Consider the following 20,039-nt stretch of genomic DNA (forward strand, 5'->3'; position numbering starts at 1 on the left):
AGAGAGAAAAATCCGTTTTGTCTTCCATTGATTTTGGCTCTGTTTTGGGATCGATTTGTGGCCGGCCGATCGCGTGCAGCTGCCAAAGATGGCAGTATACGGACACCGCACACGTTCCTCTCGTAAAGAATCATTCCTCCCTTTCAGTGTTTCCTGCATTGATCTGTCTGCGCGCAATTAAGAACGGTTAAAGAAACAGGTGATCCCCAAGGAGTAAGCGATCGTCGATGTTCCATTTTGCCAGGTACCTCGAGGGTATAGGAAACTCTTTTTCATGATATACCCTCTTACTGAGGCACCAGTGGCTTGGCACAGGTTGCTGAGACACGTTGTCCTCTGCTGGGGACGTCAAATACGGGGTACTGTGTGCTGTTGAGGTCTCTGGCACGTTAAAAGACCCTGAGGTAGGCGAATGGACCAACCAACGTGGTGTCGCCTATCTTCACAGTTTTCTCACGACGAAAACCCCGCCTTATTAATTAGACGTTCTCGTGGCAATACATCACTTCCGCAGCGTCTTCCGCAGCCTACTGCACACGGTACCGTTAGTGACCGACGAGAAACACTCGTGTGAAGTCTGTATATGTTGACATGCCATATAACCGCCGCCACCCATGGTCTTAAAGCTTTCTAGGGCCCACTAGAGAGCTTTCTAGGGCCCACCAGCGTCGACAGCCGCGTAGGTGCGTCCGTAACCGCTGTGGAGAAAGAAGAGAGAAGCCGAGAAGTTACACATGCAAAAAAATTGAGGGCGAATAATGTAATTAATGCGATGCCAATTAGACATTCGTCAGCATTAGACGTTCGTCTTGCTTCTAATTGCTCCTCTTATGCTTGTTTTTTAAATATATACTTTGTCTAGTATTTTGACTAGGGTCCACGATCCATTGGAGAACGTTGCAGGTTAAAGTGCCACACGACATGAGACACAAACTCAGCCGCTCGCGAAGCTCCCGGAGGGGAGGTCTTCGATATTCCCAGTTGCGAAATCCCAGATATCGATATTCACGTTTCGAAAATAAAGAAAGATTAATGACAGTGCATGGGTGATATTTACAGAAACGAAACTACGAAAATCAACGAGAATGCTCCTTTAGATGATATGCCGTGTTTAAAAACACAGTACTACTTAACCATTCAAATTCACGGGTTTTTGGTGTCTGTCCAAGTCGTTTTAACGAACGAAAGCCACGTTTTCTCGTCCGTTAGGCTTAGCAGGGCGGACACGACGGAACAGCATGTTGGTTAGTTTATCATGAGAGAACTGACGTTCTGAGGCTTGAACAACATAGAAGGGACAATCACATACAAGGCCTCAAGTTGCCTAAGAAATCAACGATGAAAGTCACTGAAAAGGTTAGCCAGCTGTAGGACTCGAACCCACATCTTCTGGATTACCGGTCCAGGACTCTACCAATTGAGCTAAGCTAACACGTCTTCTCAGTGACTTCCAGGGTGCGTCATCTGAAGGGACAAACCAGCCACTCTCTCTCACTCATCCTCCTTTCACTCTTACATTTTTGCTCACTCATACACATTCATCCGACGTGATCGACGCAGGCGGCAAATGTTGAACGGTAATCCAGAAGATGTGGGTTCGAATCCTACAGCTGGCTAACCTTTTCAGTGACTTTGATCTTTCATGGTTAGTTTATTATTAGGTTAGACCAAGTTCGGTGTTTTCATTTTCATGTCCAGAATAGTCCAAGTCCGCTTTTGGCAGTTTCCTGCGCGCGGCTGTGCATTTTCTAGTCAGATAACATTTATTTCCAGTAGTTAATTTTGCAACGGGGATTTCGATCACTTTATTTCGAGATACACCCACTCGGAGAATGCACGAGACACGTCTGAACACCTCCATAGACGAGGCGCAACTGACGACGGCTCCAGTTGACGAGTTCCGCGTGACGGAGGAGAGCAATCATCTTGCGGAGCGCAGCCTGATTCGTTCTGCTCCGTCACGTGCTGCGCTGTACACGGACAGCACAGTCACCCCGCTACGACGCCGGCTTTTCTTCAAAACGGGGCTTCTAATGCTAACGCATTCATAAACCAACGACGAAATTCCCACGAGCCCTCAACCGCCTCAACGGCATGACGTTGCTATATAGTGGAGAGCGTGTGCCTCATTTATGCGACACGTTTATGCGGCATGGACACGGCCTCATACACTGCTGCACTTTCGCCATTACTGTCTCGGAACGCTCGTATTGGTGACGGCTGCTTTCCTTTCCACTCATAATTATTCGTACAGCGTCGCGCTGCGAGCGAGTGCTCGACTCTGTGCCTCTATACCTCGCGTGAAAGCATGTTGAACTTGTGTGGATGCGGTGATATGGATAGGCGAGGAAGCGTATCGACTCTGCTTAATTAATCACTGGCCGCCGGCTCAATCTGGAATGGTGAAAGAAAGAGGTCGCCCGTGAAATATATTCGCAAGAATGTCTATCGGGTGCTGTAATGACTTGGAGGATGTGTTGGACCGGGGCTCGATGTTCCAACATGCGGGTTATTCACGCTTGATACGTCGTATGCCCCTGGACAGAAACTTCGTGAAGGCCGGCCATTAAAGTTGAAAGTGGGGCCTTGGGCTGATGGTGGTAACTGTGGAGTATGTGGAGTATGGAGTAAGTCTCTGGTGTTTACATCTTGCGCTCAGTTTCATGCTGCGGCTGTGGTGCCTGGGAGGTGAGGTATGTAAACAATTGGACGACGACGGGAACCCGCTTATTTTTCGCGTTGCCCGCACTAGCGATGAACTACACTTTCTTGCTGGCTCATGTCCAATATTGTGCCCCTTTCAGCTCGTAATGCTGAGGTCTTGAGCAGAGCTGCTGTGACCTGTGATGCCGCCATGCCATAGGACCCAAGTACCCAAAAATGTGCGGGAATTATATATCCTCATTGGTATAGCGCACTTCAACGTGACATGTTCTGTAGCCTGTACATGTAATAGCGGCTGGTCGAGTTCTAATTTGGTTTGACTTGGGAGAAAAATAGGAAGAGTTTAGCCCCGATGCGCATTGCGTAGATAAGGCTTCTTTCTTTTCCTTTTTTTTTTTATTCTTCCATGACTTGCTCCGCGCAGTAAAAATAAATAATATAAGTGAAGGGAAGAGCACGTTTCCGTCGAATCGTTGCGTTTCTCTCAGAGCCTTTCTCCACTAAAGCGCTTGTACCGAAACGGTTTGTGAAGACATTAACACTGCACCCAGTTATCACCGATAGCGACACGCAACCATTGTTCGACCACTTCTGCCGTTCTTCGCAGCACTTCCCAAGAATTGCAGCCCTCATTCGAGCGTGATTCCCTCTGAGCACTACATGTTTTGAAGAACGTAGGCGATGTTTGTGTTTTGTCGGCAGCTGTTCGGTACGCATATATCGACAGAGCCTTGTCTTGTACGGTTTGTTTAACGTCGGCATACGACTGGTTCAGTTTTGTGAAAAGTTGCATTTCGTTTCAGCCAATTGCGCACCTGCCCATATCGTTTTCGATTGTCCACGTTTTAATGCTCTTTAACAACACTGACGCCCCGCAGCGGAAGCCGTTCAATACGCCCCATGTGAATATGTGATTTCGTTGTTTTGGGCAAAGTTGACGTTCCACATGTACGAACTTTATTTTGAAAGTGACGACCCCCTCTTCAGGAACGGAATTAGTGGCTTCGAACTCAAGTCTGTGCTTCTGATTGAGATTCAATAAAGAAATATTTCGACTTTCGTAATTCATTTTCTTTCCCTACGTGCGACACAACGTTGTACAGAAAGCTCAGTCGGTTCACGTATCGAAGTATAGATGAGATCCGTACATGGTTTCTGCCTTTTCTTAGTTGTTAAAACCATGTCACGGAAGGCTACGTGACGCCACACACAGCTCACCGTGTTTACCCGCAAAGTTAAAAGCAAAGGTCCGTGGACTGCTGTTTTCTGCGTAAAGTTGAGGAGCCGCGGAGGAAATCCAGAGATAAACCAGTACAGAGGTTCATTGTGTTGTCTTGAAGGAACGCGTTTCAAAGTCAATATGTTGTAGACAGTCTTTGTAAGACAGTTGACGTCGTCCCAGCCTCGACTCCGCTGTGTCGCAGAAATCGTCGAAAGTCGAATAGGAACAACATTTGCGATATATTAGAAATGTGCTCTCTGTTACCGTCGTGCAGTCACCGCGAGCGCAGTATCTTCCGATGTTTGCGCTGTATTGCCAGCAGCAGTACACGCAGATGAATATGAAATAAATGCAACGGGAGCCGCTGCGACGATCAAATTAGGTCAAATGCAAACAAAAGTAATTCCGCACGCATTTCTGCATGACTTCCGTTTAGGGATTCTTTTCTGGAGCGTATTTACAATTTTGTAGTTGGCAGGGAACGTTTATTTGCATACTGAACGAGATGCAATACGAGAAACGTTTTGCCCAAAACTGTTCCCGCTGCTGCGTATGTTTTCCGAAATGAAAAGAACGGGGCCAGTTGGAAACAATCCCTCTAATGCAACGTGCCACTCGCAACAACATCGCATTTTTCTTTTTCTTTGTTCCGCTTTAACGGCACGATTGACTTGCATAGGGGCAGTTCTTTTTTTTGTGTCCCCTTTCGATAAATGGGACGTCATTTGTATGTGACGCGCGAGTGATGTGCAGTCTAAATCACGCTCTTGAATACGTATTGAGAGCTGAAGTTCGTTGGTACTTTCGGAGAACATCTAAGTGATGTGGTGAGACTTCTTGGGTACTCAGTTGGATTTTTCCTGTGTCCATCATGTGTTGAAACAACAGGGGGAGGTGCGTACGCGCTTGCACGTTCATGACAGGAATGCGACAGAAGAAATGATGTTGAACTTCTGCTGGATATCTGGAGGGTTGTGTGAAGTACAGGGATTAATAGAGTGCAGCACATGCAAGCTACAGGTCTCGGTGAATCAGTTTGCAACGCGTCCGCGTGCGGATCCCAAAATGTTGCAGGATTATACCATTCTCCTGCGTCAAGACTGGGAGGTGAATCGGGTTTTAATCCCGGCATGTGCTGCATGACTGTTTTCCTCGTGTTCTCTTAAGACAGTTTAAAGGAGCATGGTAGGGAGGAGGAGAAATTACGAATAGGAGCACGAGTAGTTCGAGTACAGCCAACCAGGGATCGGAACCGAAACTGAACCCGAACCGAAAACCGGAAAAAAACGTTATTTTCTGACGAACCGAACCGAACCCGAACGACTTTTTTGCTTGTCCTGAGCCGAACCGGAACTGAACCGAAAAAAAATGGATACGGTTACCGGTTCGGGAATCGGTTCAGAGGTGAATTAATTGTACTACTGACCGACCTTTTTTTTTGCTCACCTGAACGGTTATCTCACGCCTTTCTCTTACAATCGTGTACGGTGAGCGTAAGCTTGCTTGCATGTAGCAAAATTACTGCCCGTGGACCGGTTAAACGGGGCCGAAAAAAGTAACTGTTCCAGTCCCTGTAAATGCCCCGACCGCTGACAGTTTTTTTTGTCTGTGTATGTGCGGGGTAGGGGGGGGGGGGTTCTCCCTGAGCCGAACCCGAACCGAACCGATATACTTGAACCGGTTCAGGCTGATAATTTCGGTTCAGCGGAGCTAAACCCGAACCGAACCAATATGCCTGAACGCGAACCGGACCGAAAAAAATACCGGTTCCGATCCCTGCAGCCAACACCTCCTAGACAGCAGAAGGTCTACGCGCTACGTCACTCACGGAGGCCTGCGTAAGCTTTGCGAGCTGCTTCGAGCTTTTCTCTTGTTCGCCCTTTCATTGACCTCATAGCAGCATCAACAGTTGCAACAGCAGGCCTCCCTGTGTGACGTAGGACAGAGGCCTTCTGCTACCTACGAGGCGTTGGTGCAGTGCGCAATCCTGGTGCGCGAGGTAGCATTCAGCCTCGCGTGGTAGAAAGGCTGCTTCCCTCTGCTGCCAGTGTACACGTCATGTCTTCACCCCAATAGTTAGGCGCGCGCCACCTTTTCTACTTTCTTTCTTTCTTTTTGCGATTGTATTTGCGCCTACCCTGCCGCGTCCGACACAGAGCAGTTGACTGTTCGCTCCTACTCCCTCGCCCTAGCAGACGATTCTCGGCAGCCAATAAAAGTGCTCGTTGATCTGACGTCACAACTCGCAATAAGGAGCGGGGAGAGATCGCCGCCGCTGCGAGCGCTCTTGTAAACTAATTTTCTCACGAAATGTGCGTTCCGAAAGGAAATGTTTTGCGTGACAGATCCAGAAGGCAGCATGTTCATATCACGAGGAAAAGAAAAATATACTAGTATGTTCGAGCTGCCATTCGTGCTCCTTTAAGGTGAATGTCGCCACAGTTCCTCGCGAAGTCTACCCAGGACGCACAATGCCTCCTGAGTATCATGCCACCGCGTGGCAGGCGAGCTCCATAAACAACCTGTCGCCAAAAGTTTCGTGACATTGTACGCGTCGCTTGAACATGCCTTCCGCACTGTGTGCTGTCTGCTGATTGTTCTTACGCACGTTAAAGCTGCAGTCCTGACGCAACCCAACGCAAAAAAAATGTAAGAGAACAGGAAATGGAGAAACGCTGTCACGTGGTTTGTTTATGACACTTGCCGTGCAAAATATTTGTTAAATTCACAGCCAGTTATCTATAATAGGACGTAGGGGCTTCGGTCGTCTATAATCAGGCCGCCGATTCCACATAAAACTTGATGATTACGTTCTATCATATATTAAGGCGGCTGCGACAGGTCATTTGAGCGTGCTTACGGCTGCCAATGGGAATGAGCGCAACTCTGAGCTCTGTGACGTCTGCGCTTCTCTCGGGAGTGTGTTCGAGGGCTTGTATGTCGCTAACTACAACACGTAGAAGAATAATTCTTTTTTCTCAGTATTCTGGCATGCAGTACAATGCGTCCATGCTGTAATGAACCACACGTATGAAAGTGTCCCAACCCCTTCAATTAAAACACTCCCCAATCGCTTTTATATGGGTCGCATGTCCTTGTGACGTCCGGTAATATGCGGTAGCTCGTGCTTACGTTACCGTAATACCAAAACCAGATTTGAAGATGCCGTTTGTTTGTCGTGTTTACATAAAAAAACAACGGTCTTGTGGACGAATTTTGCATATGGCATCTGCACGTCACTTACAGTCGAATAAGGCTGTAATCTTAAACTGAGTTGACGTTACCAGCCTGTCCGTTTGAAGGATCTCGATGAGAAAACAAGAAGCGCTCATGTTTGACTTCTTTTTGTGTTTTTCAGTGAAAGAAAAGATCGAGGCCCTGAGCGAACAGCTGGAACGTGAGGCAGCGTTGCCCATTGCAGAGCGACCCTTCACGCACGAGATTGCCGAGTATGGAGACCAGGCGTCCGACAAGGTGGCGCAGGTACCAAAGGCCACAGTCAAGCACAAGCGGGAATCCATCACCGGTGAGATCAATAAAAACAGCTCAACAACACTCAATAAGCTGTGGTGGGTCTGGAGCTATGAGAACCATTCTCCACCGAGAACTCAAAATTTTTGGGAATCTCTTCATGGTCCTTTGAACGCTTCGGAAAACCGTAGTAAATGGATGCTCCAGGAAAAGCGAGAGTAATTCAGTGACTGTGTCCAGCCCATAAAATATAATGAAGATGGGCTGACACTTTCGGCTGCGTTTCAAATGCGTTTCAAATGCAGTGCAAACACGCAATCTGGCTATGAATTGTTAAAGGGACGATAGCATCCTTCATTTTGTTCCTCGTGGACCACTGACCAGGGTATCGAAAACCTCACGCAAAATAGTGTGTATAATTCGACTATTATTCGATGGAATACAGGACAAGAGCCGACGTCGGATGTTAAGAGTATGCCGGAATTTCCTCTCTGGAAATACGAGAAAATGTCACTCTCTAAGAACCAAACAACAACAACATCATTATTTGATGCTTATTGGAGAGTTTCATCGCCACTCGCTCGCGCGTGACCTTGAGAAAAGAAATGCCGACGGCGCCGCCCTCTCACTCCGCCGCTTAGAGAGTGACGTCACGCCGCAGGAGCCTCTGCAGCTGCGGAAGCAGCGGATCTTCAAAATTCGTTTATTCAACATCTAAGCACTTTTCGGACGAAAAAGATAGCCAAGTACATTCTCAATCGATGCCGAACATAGTGGTATCGGTTTCATAGATGGTTTCCCGGATGCGACCGTCACTTTAAAGTGTCACTACGGTCTGAAAATATTTATTTTATTTCGTATTGAAACAGCCGGCAAAACTTCATAGTTTCGGATTCTCCAAGAGTAGGTGATGTCGCCGTTCCCGATCTCCGCTCTGCGACCCACGTTGGAAGACTGCCAATCGACATTCGTGGCAAATTGCCCAGACTATGACGTCATACTTCGGAAAACTAGAAATTAATTTTATGATGCTTCCAGGTCACATACAGAAAGAGAGAGAGAGAGAAAACAATGTGAGACGCGTGGTGTTGCTAGACATACATGACTCACAAACTCAGTAGGATTCTGAAGACACGAGACAGCTAACGGGCGAAGTGTGTATCGCGCACGGTGCGTGGTGCTCTGAGGGCGTTGAACATGATGATGGCAATGTATTTCCAAAGAACACTCCGTGACATCGTTGCAAACACCTTTAGTGCACGTGTGAAATCCACTTGCGGACGTCGTTTTCAAGTGAGTTGACGAAGAAAGGTGACTCAGTTACCTTATGATTGTGCGTCGGTGACAATCCACTCCTTCTGTTTGCTACTCTGTCTTTTCTGTCTCACTCTACATTCACAGAGATGGGTAGAAATCCAGCGAACCGGTAGAGATGTAGGAAGGGAGTTGCCTCAGGACAGAGGCCGCCGATATTTCGAACAGAGACTGTTCTTCTTCTGGGTATTTCTCTCCTTCACATACGCAGCAAAAATAAGGTGCCAAACAAATAACCCTGCGTACAACTGTATTACAGAGACCAGGCACAAACGACTCTTTGAAAACAAAGCCAGTGCAGTCCCACCAATAAGCATGCGTCTAGAACAGGAAGTCCACAGATTGAACTTCAGTGATTTTCAGAATCCGCTATTTAGTGTAGTGGATAGTTCCCCACCGTGGGAGAAGAAAAAGATTCAGTGTAATCTCATGCTGAGAAAGTTCGACAAGAAGGTGATTAACCCACTGATAATAAAACAAGAATTTCTGCAGATCAAAGAGAGGTTTGACAAACATGAGGAGTTCTATACTGACGGCACAAAAGGCATGTGTGCAGTTGCATGTGCTTTTGTTGGAAATACAATTAGGAAACGGCAGAAATTAAATATGCATTCTAGTATCCTTACTGCGGAGTTATACGCAATAAAAATGGTTGTGGATCACATTCAAGAGCATGGAATCCAAAACTCAGTTATATACTCAGACTCGTTGAGCTCACTCCTGGCTATAACATCTGATTAACAAAAAAAAAAAAACAATTATCTAGCGCGACACATCCAAAACGCGACATCCGCGCTTTCAACGACCGGACATACTGTCCAACTCATGTGGGTCCCAAGCCATAGTGGGACAGAAGGAAATGAACTTGCAGATCGTGAAGCTGCACGAGCACTGCATAGTGAACCAACTGAACGGAGGATTTTGTTGCATGACTTCCGAACAGTAGTACGTAGGGTTATACATTCCGATTGGCAAGCTAGATGGAATGAACAAAGCGGAAACAAGCTCTATATGATAAAGCCTGAGCTCATAAACAGAAATTGCGGCATAAGCGCGGACCGCAGAGAAACAGTAGTCCACTGTAGACTGTGCATTGGTCATACGCACCTCACCCATGCACACTTGCTTAAAGGAGAAGACCCACCCATTTGTGAGTTCTGCGGTGAGGTCGTCACAGTTCTTCACCTTCTGTTGATATGTCCTGCATATCAGCAGCTTAGACGAAGACACTTGAAAAAGTTGTACGATTTGTGCATTCCGCTCCACTTGAGGTTACTTGTGGGAGATGAACCACTGGTCGCTTTTAATGCGGTGTTGGCTTTTTTGAAAGACATTAAGCTCCTGCAGTTTATTTAGCAACATAGGTTGCTGGAGCAGGGCTGTAAACCCTCGCCCGAGTGTTCCCCGAAGTCCAGAAGGACAGAGGAATATAGGTGCCTCCCTTGCCGGGGGCACCCTCGGAATCCCTCTGGGTAGAGGGTTCGGTGAGCCCCTCGCCAGATGCACCTCCGAAGTTTCACAATGAAACAGAGGGACATTGGTGACTCCCTCGCCTGGTGGTACATCAAAGCTCCGATGCTTTTCGTTGCGACATGTTATATTCATACACAACCATATACTTTATTAAATACAGATCATCTTCTATGTACATTACACATCACCCCATACTAACTTCGCTGCGACCTGCCCACACGTTTGGCACCATTCGGCCGGTAGCGAGCTGGGTTGTCCTTACCCAGTGTCACAATGATGTGGACTCTGCAGCATGATGAGAACATACACAGTCTCAGATCTGACAATGGGCTTAGGAAATTCATAGTCTCTGATAATGCAAATACCTGACTGAACTGGACCTAATGTGGAGTAACTCAACAAAATTATTCGGCGCAACATGATATCCTTGCGCCAGTAAAGTCAAATCAAATCAAAATCTTCTTCTGGGCCCAGAAGAAGAACAGTCTCTGTTCGAAATATCGGCGGCTTCTGTCCTGAGGCAACTCGGTCCCTTTCTACATTCACAGAGTGTGTCAGACACTTCGCGTCTGAAAGCACGATTTCCGTTCGTATGAGGAACATGTTCTTCCAGTGACACTCCTGTGCATGGTGAATGCCAACATCACTGTATTCTGCGTACCTGCTCTCCCCCCCCCCTCTTTTTAGGCAAATTTCCAACACGACCAAGCCAACTAATTAGGTTGCTCTCTATTACTCTCTCTCTCTCTCTCCCGTGTTCCTGAGCCTAACGCCCATTTAGGGACAAACTGCTATACAGCGATGTCTCAGGTACGTAAAAAGCGAGCAGGATTGAACGATATCGCGCCCAAAAAGTGCGCTGCACGGTAATAAGCGCTCTCATCATCATTAACTAATAATTAAGCTTCGGGCTCTATTAGGATTGTTCTTCCGTTGCCGCCCTGCCCTGTTTACAGCGCACCGCCTTCGTGGGTTCTATATATAGCTCGTTTAAATCACTTTCTCTTTTCTTTCGTATCCATAGTCAGCAAACGCAATTAGGCGTGTTGGTCGGACGTAACCGAAAGTCAGTCTGTCGGCGATGTAAGGGTTCTTAATAATTCGCTGGAGGTACGCTAATCGTTGCTGCCGCCAAAACTGGTGCACGAAAACGTAATAATAAAAGTAGTTTGCGACACACTGAAAGCGAAGAAAGAGGCAACGAAAAGATTCCTTTTTCTTTTTTTTTCTTGTTTTTCATTTTCCTGTATATGGGATCGCGTAATAACCGACCTAAGTTGCTTAACCGAACCCAGGCAGTAAGTGTGCAGATAAAAGCGTTTAGGCTCGCAGCCCACGTAGATCTTCTGTACTGCTACACACTTTTGTGCGTACTGCTGAATATGCACAGGCCTGCTTCTGTCAGTGTTTTCATTCGAGAAGATAAATGTTCGCACTGCTCTTCTTCAAACGCATACATACAATGATGAGCTTTGTCTTGTGCACAGCTCAACAGAAAAAGCAATGATATAAAAACCGAGACCTTCATCGATGACGTATAATGTCAGTATGTCATCCTCCGTTGCTTTATTAACCGCCCATTGTCGAGTGGTTGCGCTAATCACTCCGTTTCTCCGTCCACATTAACTTCAAGGCTACAGAGGAGCGTGAAGGAAGGAGCGGTACATGTTTGTGCTGTCGTTTTTCTAGGCAAAGTGGATTACGCCTGTCATTACAGAGGCCCATTATGTAATGGGCATTCCACAATGAGAACTCCACCCTTTGTGAACTGTGTACAGAAAGTATCCCCCCCTACCAACGAAATATCATGTAGATTCATTTGCGCTTCTCGTTTAAGGGGTTCTTTCTCTTTGTGCAAGAATACAAAATGGTTTGTGACTGCGTTTGGCCGTAATCCAGGGCGTTTATTTTGTACCCGCTGCGATTTATGCGAGTGGGGTAAGGTACGTGTTCTAGCTACATGTGGTAGATTAACGGTTGATGGACAAAGCGTCAACTTTGTCACAAAATACCACGATAAGCATTGATGGCGTATTACTTTTTTTTTCCCCGCCCGCTGGGTCTTCGATTGGGCTGCACTTTTTGAACTGGTGCAAGTAGTGCAACTTCTGCCGTTCAATTCGGCGAAGGTGCCCAGCCTTTGCACTACACTTTCTCATTGGATTCAAAAAAGTGCCGCAGGAGTGCAGCACGAGTGCAGGAAAATGTTGCACCTCCTCTAACCACCGTGCAGCGTTCCGTGCAACTCAGTAGCAGACGACAACATGGCGGTTGCGTAAAAGCACTGAAAAGAAAACTGTAGCTTCACGTTCTGTTTTCAATTTCAGTATCCCTATTCTAATTTTTTAAGCCTTGTGATGAACTTCCGTGTTTTCGCTTTTCCGCGTTAATTTCTTATCCGGTTTCTGAATGTACTTGAAGCTTGAAGTGTGTCGTCTGCCTATTTTGTCACCAAAGCAAACGGTTTTCCATCATGGAATTCACCGCTGAAGTTGCTGGAGTGTTAAAATCTGTTTGGCCTGCGCTCGACGACGATGGAAATGATATTTTCCAACATTTGTGTCTGCGACGTTCTCATAATACAGTGGCACTCGGTTCCTGTCCAACCGCAACTCGCACAACACCTTACACGCCGCGATCACGGTGGACGTTGTCTCTCGTCTTCCTCTTCCTCACTACTGGAGTTCGCGAGCTCAAAGGCGCTGGGCAAAGAGTCGCTCATTGTTGAAAAATTGTCGAAATTAACCTTCAAACGGCGCGCTTCTAACGACGCGCAGCAGACTGCACGGAGCCAACTCTCCTATTCGATTCAGCTTTGGTGCAACTTGCACTGGGGGCTGCACTGACGTACACTTCCGGTCGCTCGCCTTACAATCGCGCCCTGCACTTTTTTCTGAATCGAAGACACTTATTATTCTGAAATCGGGAACCATTCACCCCACGAAAACATGACAACATGAGATGTAATCGTCAGTCTTGATGTCCAGGCGGGGACTGCGAGCAATATAAGCTTTAGAACATGCATGTAACATTCATGAAAGCTGCTACTTGCATGCGTGAGTTATCGTATTGTGCCGAATATACAGCCGTCGTCAGACTCAACCGTGGCCTCCGTTGGCATCCGGGTGGTGGGGGCGCGGCCGGTGGTTGTAAATGCGTTAGCCCAACCGAGTGTGCCGAGTCGCTGTCGTGAGGCAGTGTATATGTACATCAACTCAGTCTACCAGTCTCAAACCTAGAAGCAAACGCTCCGCGGCGCTCCCGTCGGGTTTTATCCAGAATCGCAAACATGAGGGTGGGCTACAAAAATTGGAGGTTTATGTACCTTTACCGACGTCTGTCTATAACTAAAACAACAAAGCCCCCTGTAGGGGTCCCGCAGGAAATATAAGGAGGTGAGCGTCTATAAGTGTATTTTGGGGTGTTGTGGGGACTGGGTAAATCACTGTGGTCGTGGCCTGTGCAGGCCACACTCTTGTGCGTTGCAGTTGAGACTGACGGTTGCTGTGCATGCGATGAATGGGAGACAAATACCTGGTTCACCATGTATCTGCCAGCGGCTAGTCGCATTTATTATTATAATAAATATATATTAAATAATTATATATTAAAATATATTAAAATAATGTTACTCGCATGTAGATCGATGTGATAATGCAGTTAATTTGCACGTGCCTAGAACACTCATTGCAGCAGCATTACATTTCTTTTTCCTTCTTTTTTACTTTTCAGCCAGCCAACTGTCTCAAAAGATAAAGAGCACGTACAAGCTGAAAGCTTCTACGAGCCGCATCGTGTCCAGTTTCAAGACATCTAACTTGGGCTGTCAACTGGCCGTTAGTTACTTCGGGCACCGTGACGGAGTCTGGGAGGTCAGCACCTCTCGGTCAGGACTACCCATTATTGCCACTGCTTCTGCAGGTACGACCTCTGAAAACCATTGACGAAACCTACCAATCTGTTGAACGCTGCTTTGCCTGTCTCCTAGATCACACAGCTAGGCTATGGGATATCCAGACTGGACAGTGCGTACTGCAGTACGCCGGTCACTCGGGGTCTGTCAACTCTGTGAGGTTCCATCCAACACAGGACCTGCTTGTCACGGCTTCAGGCGATCAAACTGCGCACGTGTGGAGGGCAGCTACCTCAGCATCATCTGCTCTGGAGCTTGTCGTGAGTGTTGTCTTTATTAGCACTTGGTGCTGCTATCTCGTTACTAGTAGTATCTCGTTATTTTCTAGTATCTTTACGATTTGAGAAACCTAGCTGACTTTCGTGTGCAGTCACATGGTACCTCAAAGGAATTGAAGTGCAACAGAGGTACAAGCCAATGGGGTCGTAACCACACTAGCAACAGTGCTACATAATCTGCTTATTGTGCGTGCTTACATCAAAATAATACTTTAGGATACAGTGCGATCGTGAAAATTGGATCTCGAAGGGGACCAAACGATTGTTTAAATAAAGCGGAGTTCGAACTAATAGAGTCATTCCGAAGGGGGGGGGGGGGCAGAAGGCACTGCAGCGCATAGGGTAAAGGTGGGGCGAGATGAGACATGGGGCAAGACGCGACATTTTTTGGTCCACGCCGCCTGTCTCAGAGACGCGTTGCTCCATGCGCTTGAAACTTTAGTCATAGGTGGTGCTGGTTTGGAGGGCACCCTTTTCATTCGTATTAGTAAGCTCCCACAATTCAAAGCGGTGCTAAGCAAACTGGAATTTTCTGAATTCGTCTATTCTCCGGGGGAACTGGCAAAACTGGTTTACCGTGGCAAAGGGACAGGGCGCTGACGCTCATTGACCAGCGAACCAGAACGTGCGGACTGTGTAACGTCATCGGTGACATGGCATCATGCTTCTTCCCCTCGTTACACCCCGAGTGGCGAGTTAGGGTGAACGCGTGGAGCTATGTTTATGTGAGTTTTTTCTTTTTTTTTCTTCTGGGAAACAAATTGCAGACATCAAAACCTTTCATGCTATACTGTAAATTGACACACACGCTTTCATCAGACTTCGTAATCTGATTTTTTTATAGCCCTCTGTACCCCTTTAAAACAGCCAAGCTTACTTGTTTTGCTGACCCAATAGAAAGCAGCACCATTCCGTGGCAGATGCATTTGCACGCACCACTACGGTGGTCGTTCAGCACAAGTATCGCCTTTATAAGTATTGATTTTTATAAGCAGTGGTCTTATCAAGATGAGCGTAACACTTGATAAGTAAAGGTGTCACTGATACGCCAGCAGCGCCTCGTCGGCGGACAGTAGGATGCAACCGGGCGATCTCGTTCTAATAAACTCTTGCGTACGTTCATGCGTTCGGACTACCGGCCGTTTCACCCCATTCAAATACATCTAGTTTTGACGGTTGAGCGTTGCGCTAAGCGTTGGTTCTTATTATCCGGAAGTTCGAATTAACGGGATTTCACTGCAAAAGAACAAAACTACAAAATAGCAGAACAATGAATAAACACACCGGCGTTTTCTCCTCATTCGAATACACATAACTTTGACGGGGCCTAAGCGTCAGTTCGAATTATCCGGACGTCTATCTAATCTCGTCTCTATCGTCGTAAACGTCTTATTTAATCATGTATTATCCGGAAGTTTGAATTCATGGGATTGCACTGCAAAATAACAAAACCATGAATAAGCACGTCTTAGACTACCGGGCATTACCCCCATTCAAATACACATAACTTTGACAGGACCTGAGCGTCAGTTCGTATTATCCGGAAGTTCGAATTAAGCTAGTTCGAATTAATGGGATTGCACTGCAAAATAACGAAACCATGAATAAGCACGTCTTAGACTACCGGGCATTACCCCCATTCAAATACACATAACTTTGACAGGACCTGAGCGTCAGTTCGTATTATCCGGAAGTTCGAATTAAGCTAGTTCGAATTAATGGGATTGCACTGCAAAATAATAAAACCATGAATAAGCACGTCTTAGACTACCGGGCATTACCCCCATTCAAATACACATAACTTTGACAGGACCTGAGCGTCAGTTCGTATTATCCGGAAGTTCGAATTAAGCTAGTTCGAATTAATGGGATTGCACTGCAAAATAACGAAACCATCAATAAGCACGTCTTAGACTACTGGGCATTACCCCCATTCAAATACACATAACTTTGACAGGACCTGAGCGTCAGTTCGTATTATCCGGAAGTTCGAATTAAGCTAGTTTGAATTAATGATATTGCACTGCAAAATAACAAAACCATGAATAAGCACGTCTTAGTCTACCGGGCATTACCCCCATTCAAATACACATAACTTTGACAGGACCTGAGCGTCAGTTCGTATTATCCGGAAGTTCGAATTAAGCTAGTTCGAATTAATGGGATTGCACTGCAAAATAACGAAACCATCAATAAGCACGTTTTAGACTACTGGGCATTACCCCCATTCAAATACACATAACTTTGACAGGACCTGAGCGTCAGTTCGTATTATCCGGAAGTTCGAATTAAGCTAGTTCGAATTAATGGGATTGCACTGCAAAATAACAAAACCATGAATAAGCACGTCTTAGACAACCGGCTGTTCCCGTCATTCAAATACACACAAGTTTGACTGGACCTGAGCGTCAGTTCGAATTATCTGGAAGTTCGAATTAAGGTACTTCGAATTAATGGAATTGCACTGCAAAAGAACAAAACTGAAGAATAGCAAAACAATGAATAAGCACATGTTAGACTGCCGGGCGTTTTCCCCTCATTCAAATACACATAACTTTGACGGGGCATAAGCGTCCGTTCGAATTATCCGGACGTACGAATTAAGCTAGTTCGAATTAACTGTATTGCACTGCAAAGTAACAACACCATGAATGAGCACATCTTGAACTACCGCGCGTTTTCCCCCATTCAAATACACATAGCTTTGATGAGACCTGAGCACAAGTTCGAATTATTCGGAAGTTTGAATTAACGGGATTGCACTGCAAAAGAACAGAACTGCAAAGTAACAGAACCATGAATAAGAACGTCTTATCGTGTCTCATGTACATAGTTTGTACAGCTTTTGCATCTATGAGTGCTAGGGGCTCGATCATTTATTCTCAGCATGTATCAGGAAGAGATGGGTGTGCAGAGCAGGCCCTGTTTGGTGCAAGGCACATTGCCCAGTCAGCCTTCGTCCCTGCTTTTCCCTACATTGGGTCCAGTGCAGTTTTGTACTTGTGGGGATCGGAACCTGTGCAATTGTGTATAACTGTTCAAGTCCAAATTTTCTTTTTAGAAATGCCACTCATCTGAGGATGAAGTTGACCTGTCAGAGAAGGAAGATGGTGAGTAGTTTTCCTTTAGCAACTCTGCCCACAGGCACATATTTGTGTTTCTGCATTCAATTAATGTGTTATTTTGTTTCTTACCAGATATAGATTCTTCAAGCAACGTGATTGTGATGAAGAGCCCTCTGACTGAGCTCTCTGGTCACAGCAGCGTAGTGATAGCATCAGACTGGTTGGCTGGTGGAGACCAAGTTATCACAGCTTCGTGGGATAGGACAGCAAATGTCTATGATGTACATACTGGAGAGCTTGTTATTCAGTTAGTAGGTAAGGGTCAGTTCTGTTTCTCCTATGCCCATGCTCAGGCTTTCTTAGTGTGAATATGTCCACCAGTCTCTCCTGGGGTGGGGTTAAAACGGGTTTTTTCTGGCCTTGGTGCTTCAGTTGGAGGCACATATGCTACTGATCCCAAAGTAGTGGGGTCAATCCTGACCGAGGGCACAAGCATTTTGGTGGCAGGGGAGAACTGATGCTTTTATCTTTCATTGGTGGCAGGGTATGAGTTGCTTAAATGTGCCGCCTTCCGCGAGGGATGTTAAATACAGTGTGCCATGTGCTGAGATATCAGAGCACATTAAAGAATCGTCAGGTAGGCAGAATTAATACACAAACCGACCACTGTGGCATCGCTCATGAGCTGCTTTTGCGCCAGAACACACCAATCATCATCATCGCTCATGATCACAGTTCTCCCACAACATAAAGCCAGGACTCATCAACTGTCAAAATGGGTTTTAACAGGTTTAATCCAAAACATAAGGCCTTGTTGATATGTGTTCATGTTGAGCATGGTACTTTCTCACAATGTCTTAACAGGCCACAACATCAGTTATGATATCATCTTCGACACTATCACACTTGTTTAATCTCGTACATGCATACTTATGTATAGTACTATTTGGCATCTGCATTTTGTGTTTCAAAAATCACATTTTGCTGTAGCGGCCCAAAATGCTGTTTGTGCACACTAAACTTTCAAATCATATTTTTCCAACAACATTGCAACCGCATGGTATGAGTTGTCTTCGTATGAGTTGACCTCGTAGGAGTTGTCCCGGTCGGAGTGGTCCCGGTATGAGTTGTCCTGGTATGAGTTGAGTGTGGTATGTGTTGTCTAGTATAAGTTGTCCAGGTATGAGCTGGTTTCCAGGCCAGATCACCCAAAGGTTGTGCTCGACCCCCCTCAGTTTTGCTTCCAAAAATTATTATAGTCTCCTTATTGCAAATAAGGACATTTTCCCGAGTTTTACTGGACAATGTTGAACTGTTGTTGATTTAGGCGGGGTCAAAGTTCGTCAGAATCGCGAAAACTAAGCTACGAAAAAAGTTACCTACTGAGCAGGGTTTTGAGTCTAGGTGGACTTTAGTGACATAAAATGAAAGAGCGTGGCCCTAACATTCTGCCAATATCAAGTTCTTCCCTCGTGTTTCATTTTCGGCCAGCGAAACAGGGCTGCTTTTTGGCGCTATTTCTTACAACTTTGCGCCTTGCTAAGGGCACTTTTCGCACAAGCTGGAAGGGACAAATAAATTCAGCGTGTTCTTTACCTTCCATACTTCAAAATCACATGTTTTGAAGGCTGACCACACAATACTTTTTGCCCCAGTTAATCCCAAATGCCGTACTTTTGGTAAAGTTGGCCATTTTCAACGCTATTTTTGAAAATGAAGCGGTCGGCCGAGAACAATTCAAATAGATGGAGATGACAGATCAATATCTATACTAAAGCATATAAAAAAATTGAAGGTACTTTTTGATAAGGGCGAGAAAATATTTTTTATGTCCCACATGGTTTCTCGAGGGCCGCACGAGACGGCTCCCTGTGCTGTGAGGTGCGCAAACAGATCGCGTGCCTAGGTTTCACAAGCCGCGTCCTGCGGCCGGATATGAGCATTTTCTCATTTTGCCAGCCCTTTTGTTAATCAAATGTGTAGTTTTTATTGTTATCAGTGCATTGGTAAGTATTGTTAGTAGGTGTTTCTCAGAGTCTTTCATTCGCGGCGTTTTAAAGTGGTAGTCATGAGAAACCGACAGCGATGCTTTCACACTCACAAGGAACCATTATGAGCAAACCGTACTATCCCTTCAAATGCGCCTTTCTTATGATTAATAGCAACGCAGATCACGTTGTGAGCGGATAGCTTTTGCTGCATTGTAGCGTCCAAAAACGTGCTCGTACATCCACGTAACCTTTAACACATGGCCTTGAAATTGGCTTAGGAGAGCTCATCCGCGGCTCAGCTGATTAGTGTATGATCGTCTTTCTCACATGTGATGCATGCCGGGTAACCAAAAAGGTTGTGTTATTGCTCCAAGTTTCTTGCTGAAGTCGTTGTGTTGAACAATGGCCAAAGTAGGAACGTCAGCAAATGCGCGCATGCAAAATGAAGGACTGCGGTATGAAAGTGCGTGGCACGCACGGAAACTCCAGTCGGAGCAGCGTTCAAGACCTATCTTTTCGCCATACAGAGGAAATTGTAGTGGTCACTTCTAATGAGATACCCTACCAATGGTCGCCTTTGCTTTTTAACGTTTGAAAAGAAAATGTGAAATAATAATGAAACCGTTGTGCATTCATTTATGTGGGTGC

General features: G+C 46.0%; 1 protein-coding gene across 2 annotated transcripts in view; it reads left to right on the forward strand.

Annotated features, from left to right (window-relative positions):
- The window catches only part of LOC135385892 (WD repeat-containing protein 37-like), a 142,138-nt gene that overhangs the window by 115,082 nt on the left and 7,017 nt on the right, over positions 1-20,039 (forward strand). For both annotated transcript variants that reach the window (XM_064615496.1, XM_064615497.1), the window contains exons 4-8: positions 7,245-7,412; positions 13,877-14,065; positions 14,133-14,317; positions 17,397-17,445; positions 17,533-17,715. In XM_064615496.1, the coding sequence (XP_064471566.1) occupies positions 7,245-7,412; positions 13,877-14,065; positions 14,133-14,317; positions 17,397-17,445; positions 17,533-17,715 (774 nt within the window). The remainder of the gene's footprint in view (positions 1-7,244; positions 7,413-13,876; positions 14,066-14,132; positions 14,318-17,396; positions 17,446-17,532; positions 17,716-20,039) is intronic.

The sequence above is a fragment of the Ornithodoros turicata genome, chromosome 2 (assembly GCF_037126465.1).
Source record: "Ornithodoros turicata isolate Travis chromosome 2, ASM3712646v1, whole genome shotgun sequence".
In the NCBI taxonomy this organism is placed as follows: Eukaryota; Metazoa; Arthropoda; class Arachnida; order Ixodida; family Argasidae; genus Ornithodoros; species Ornithodoros turicata.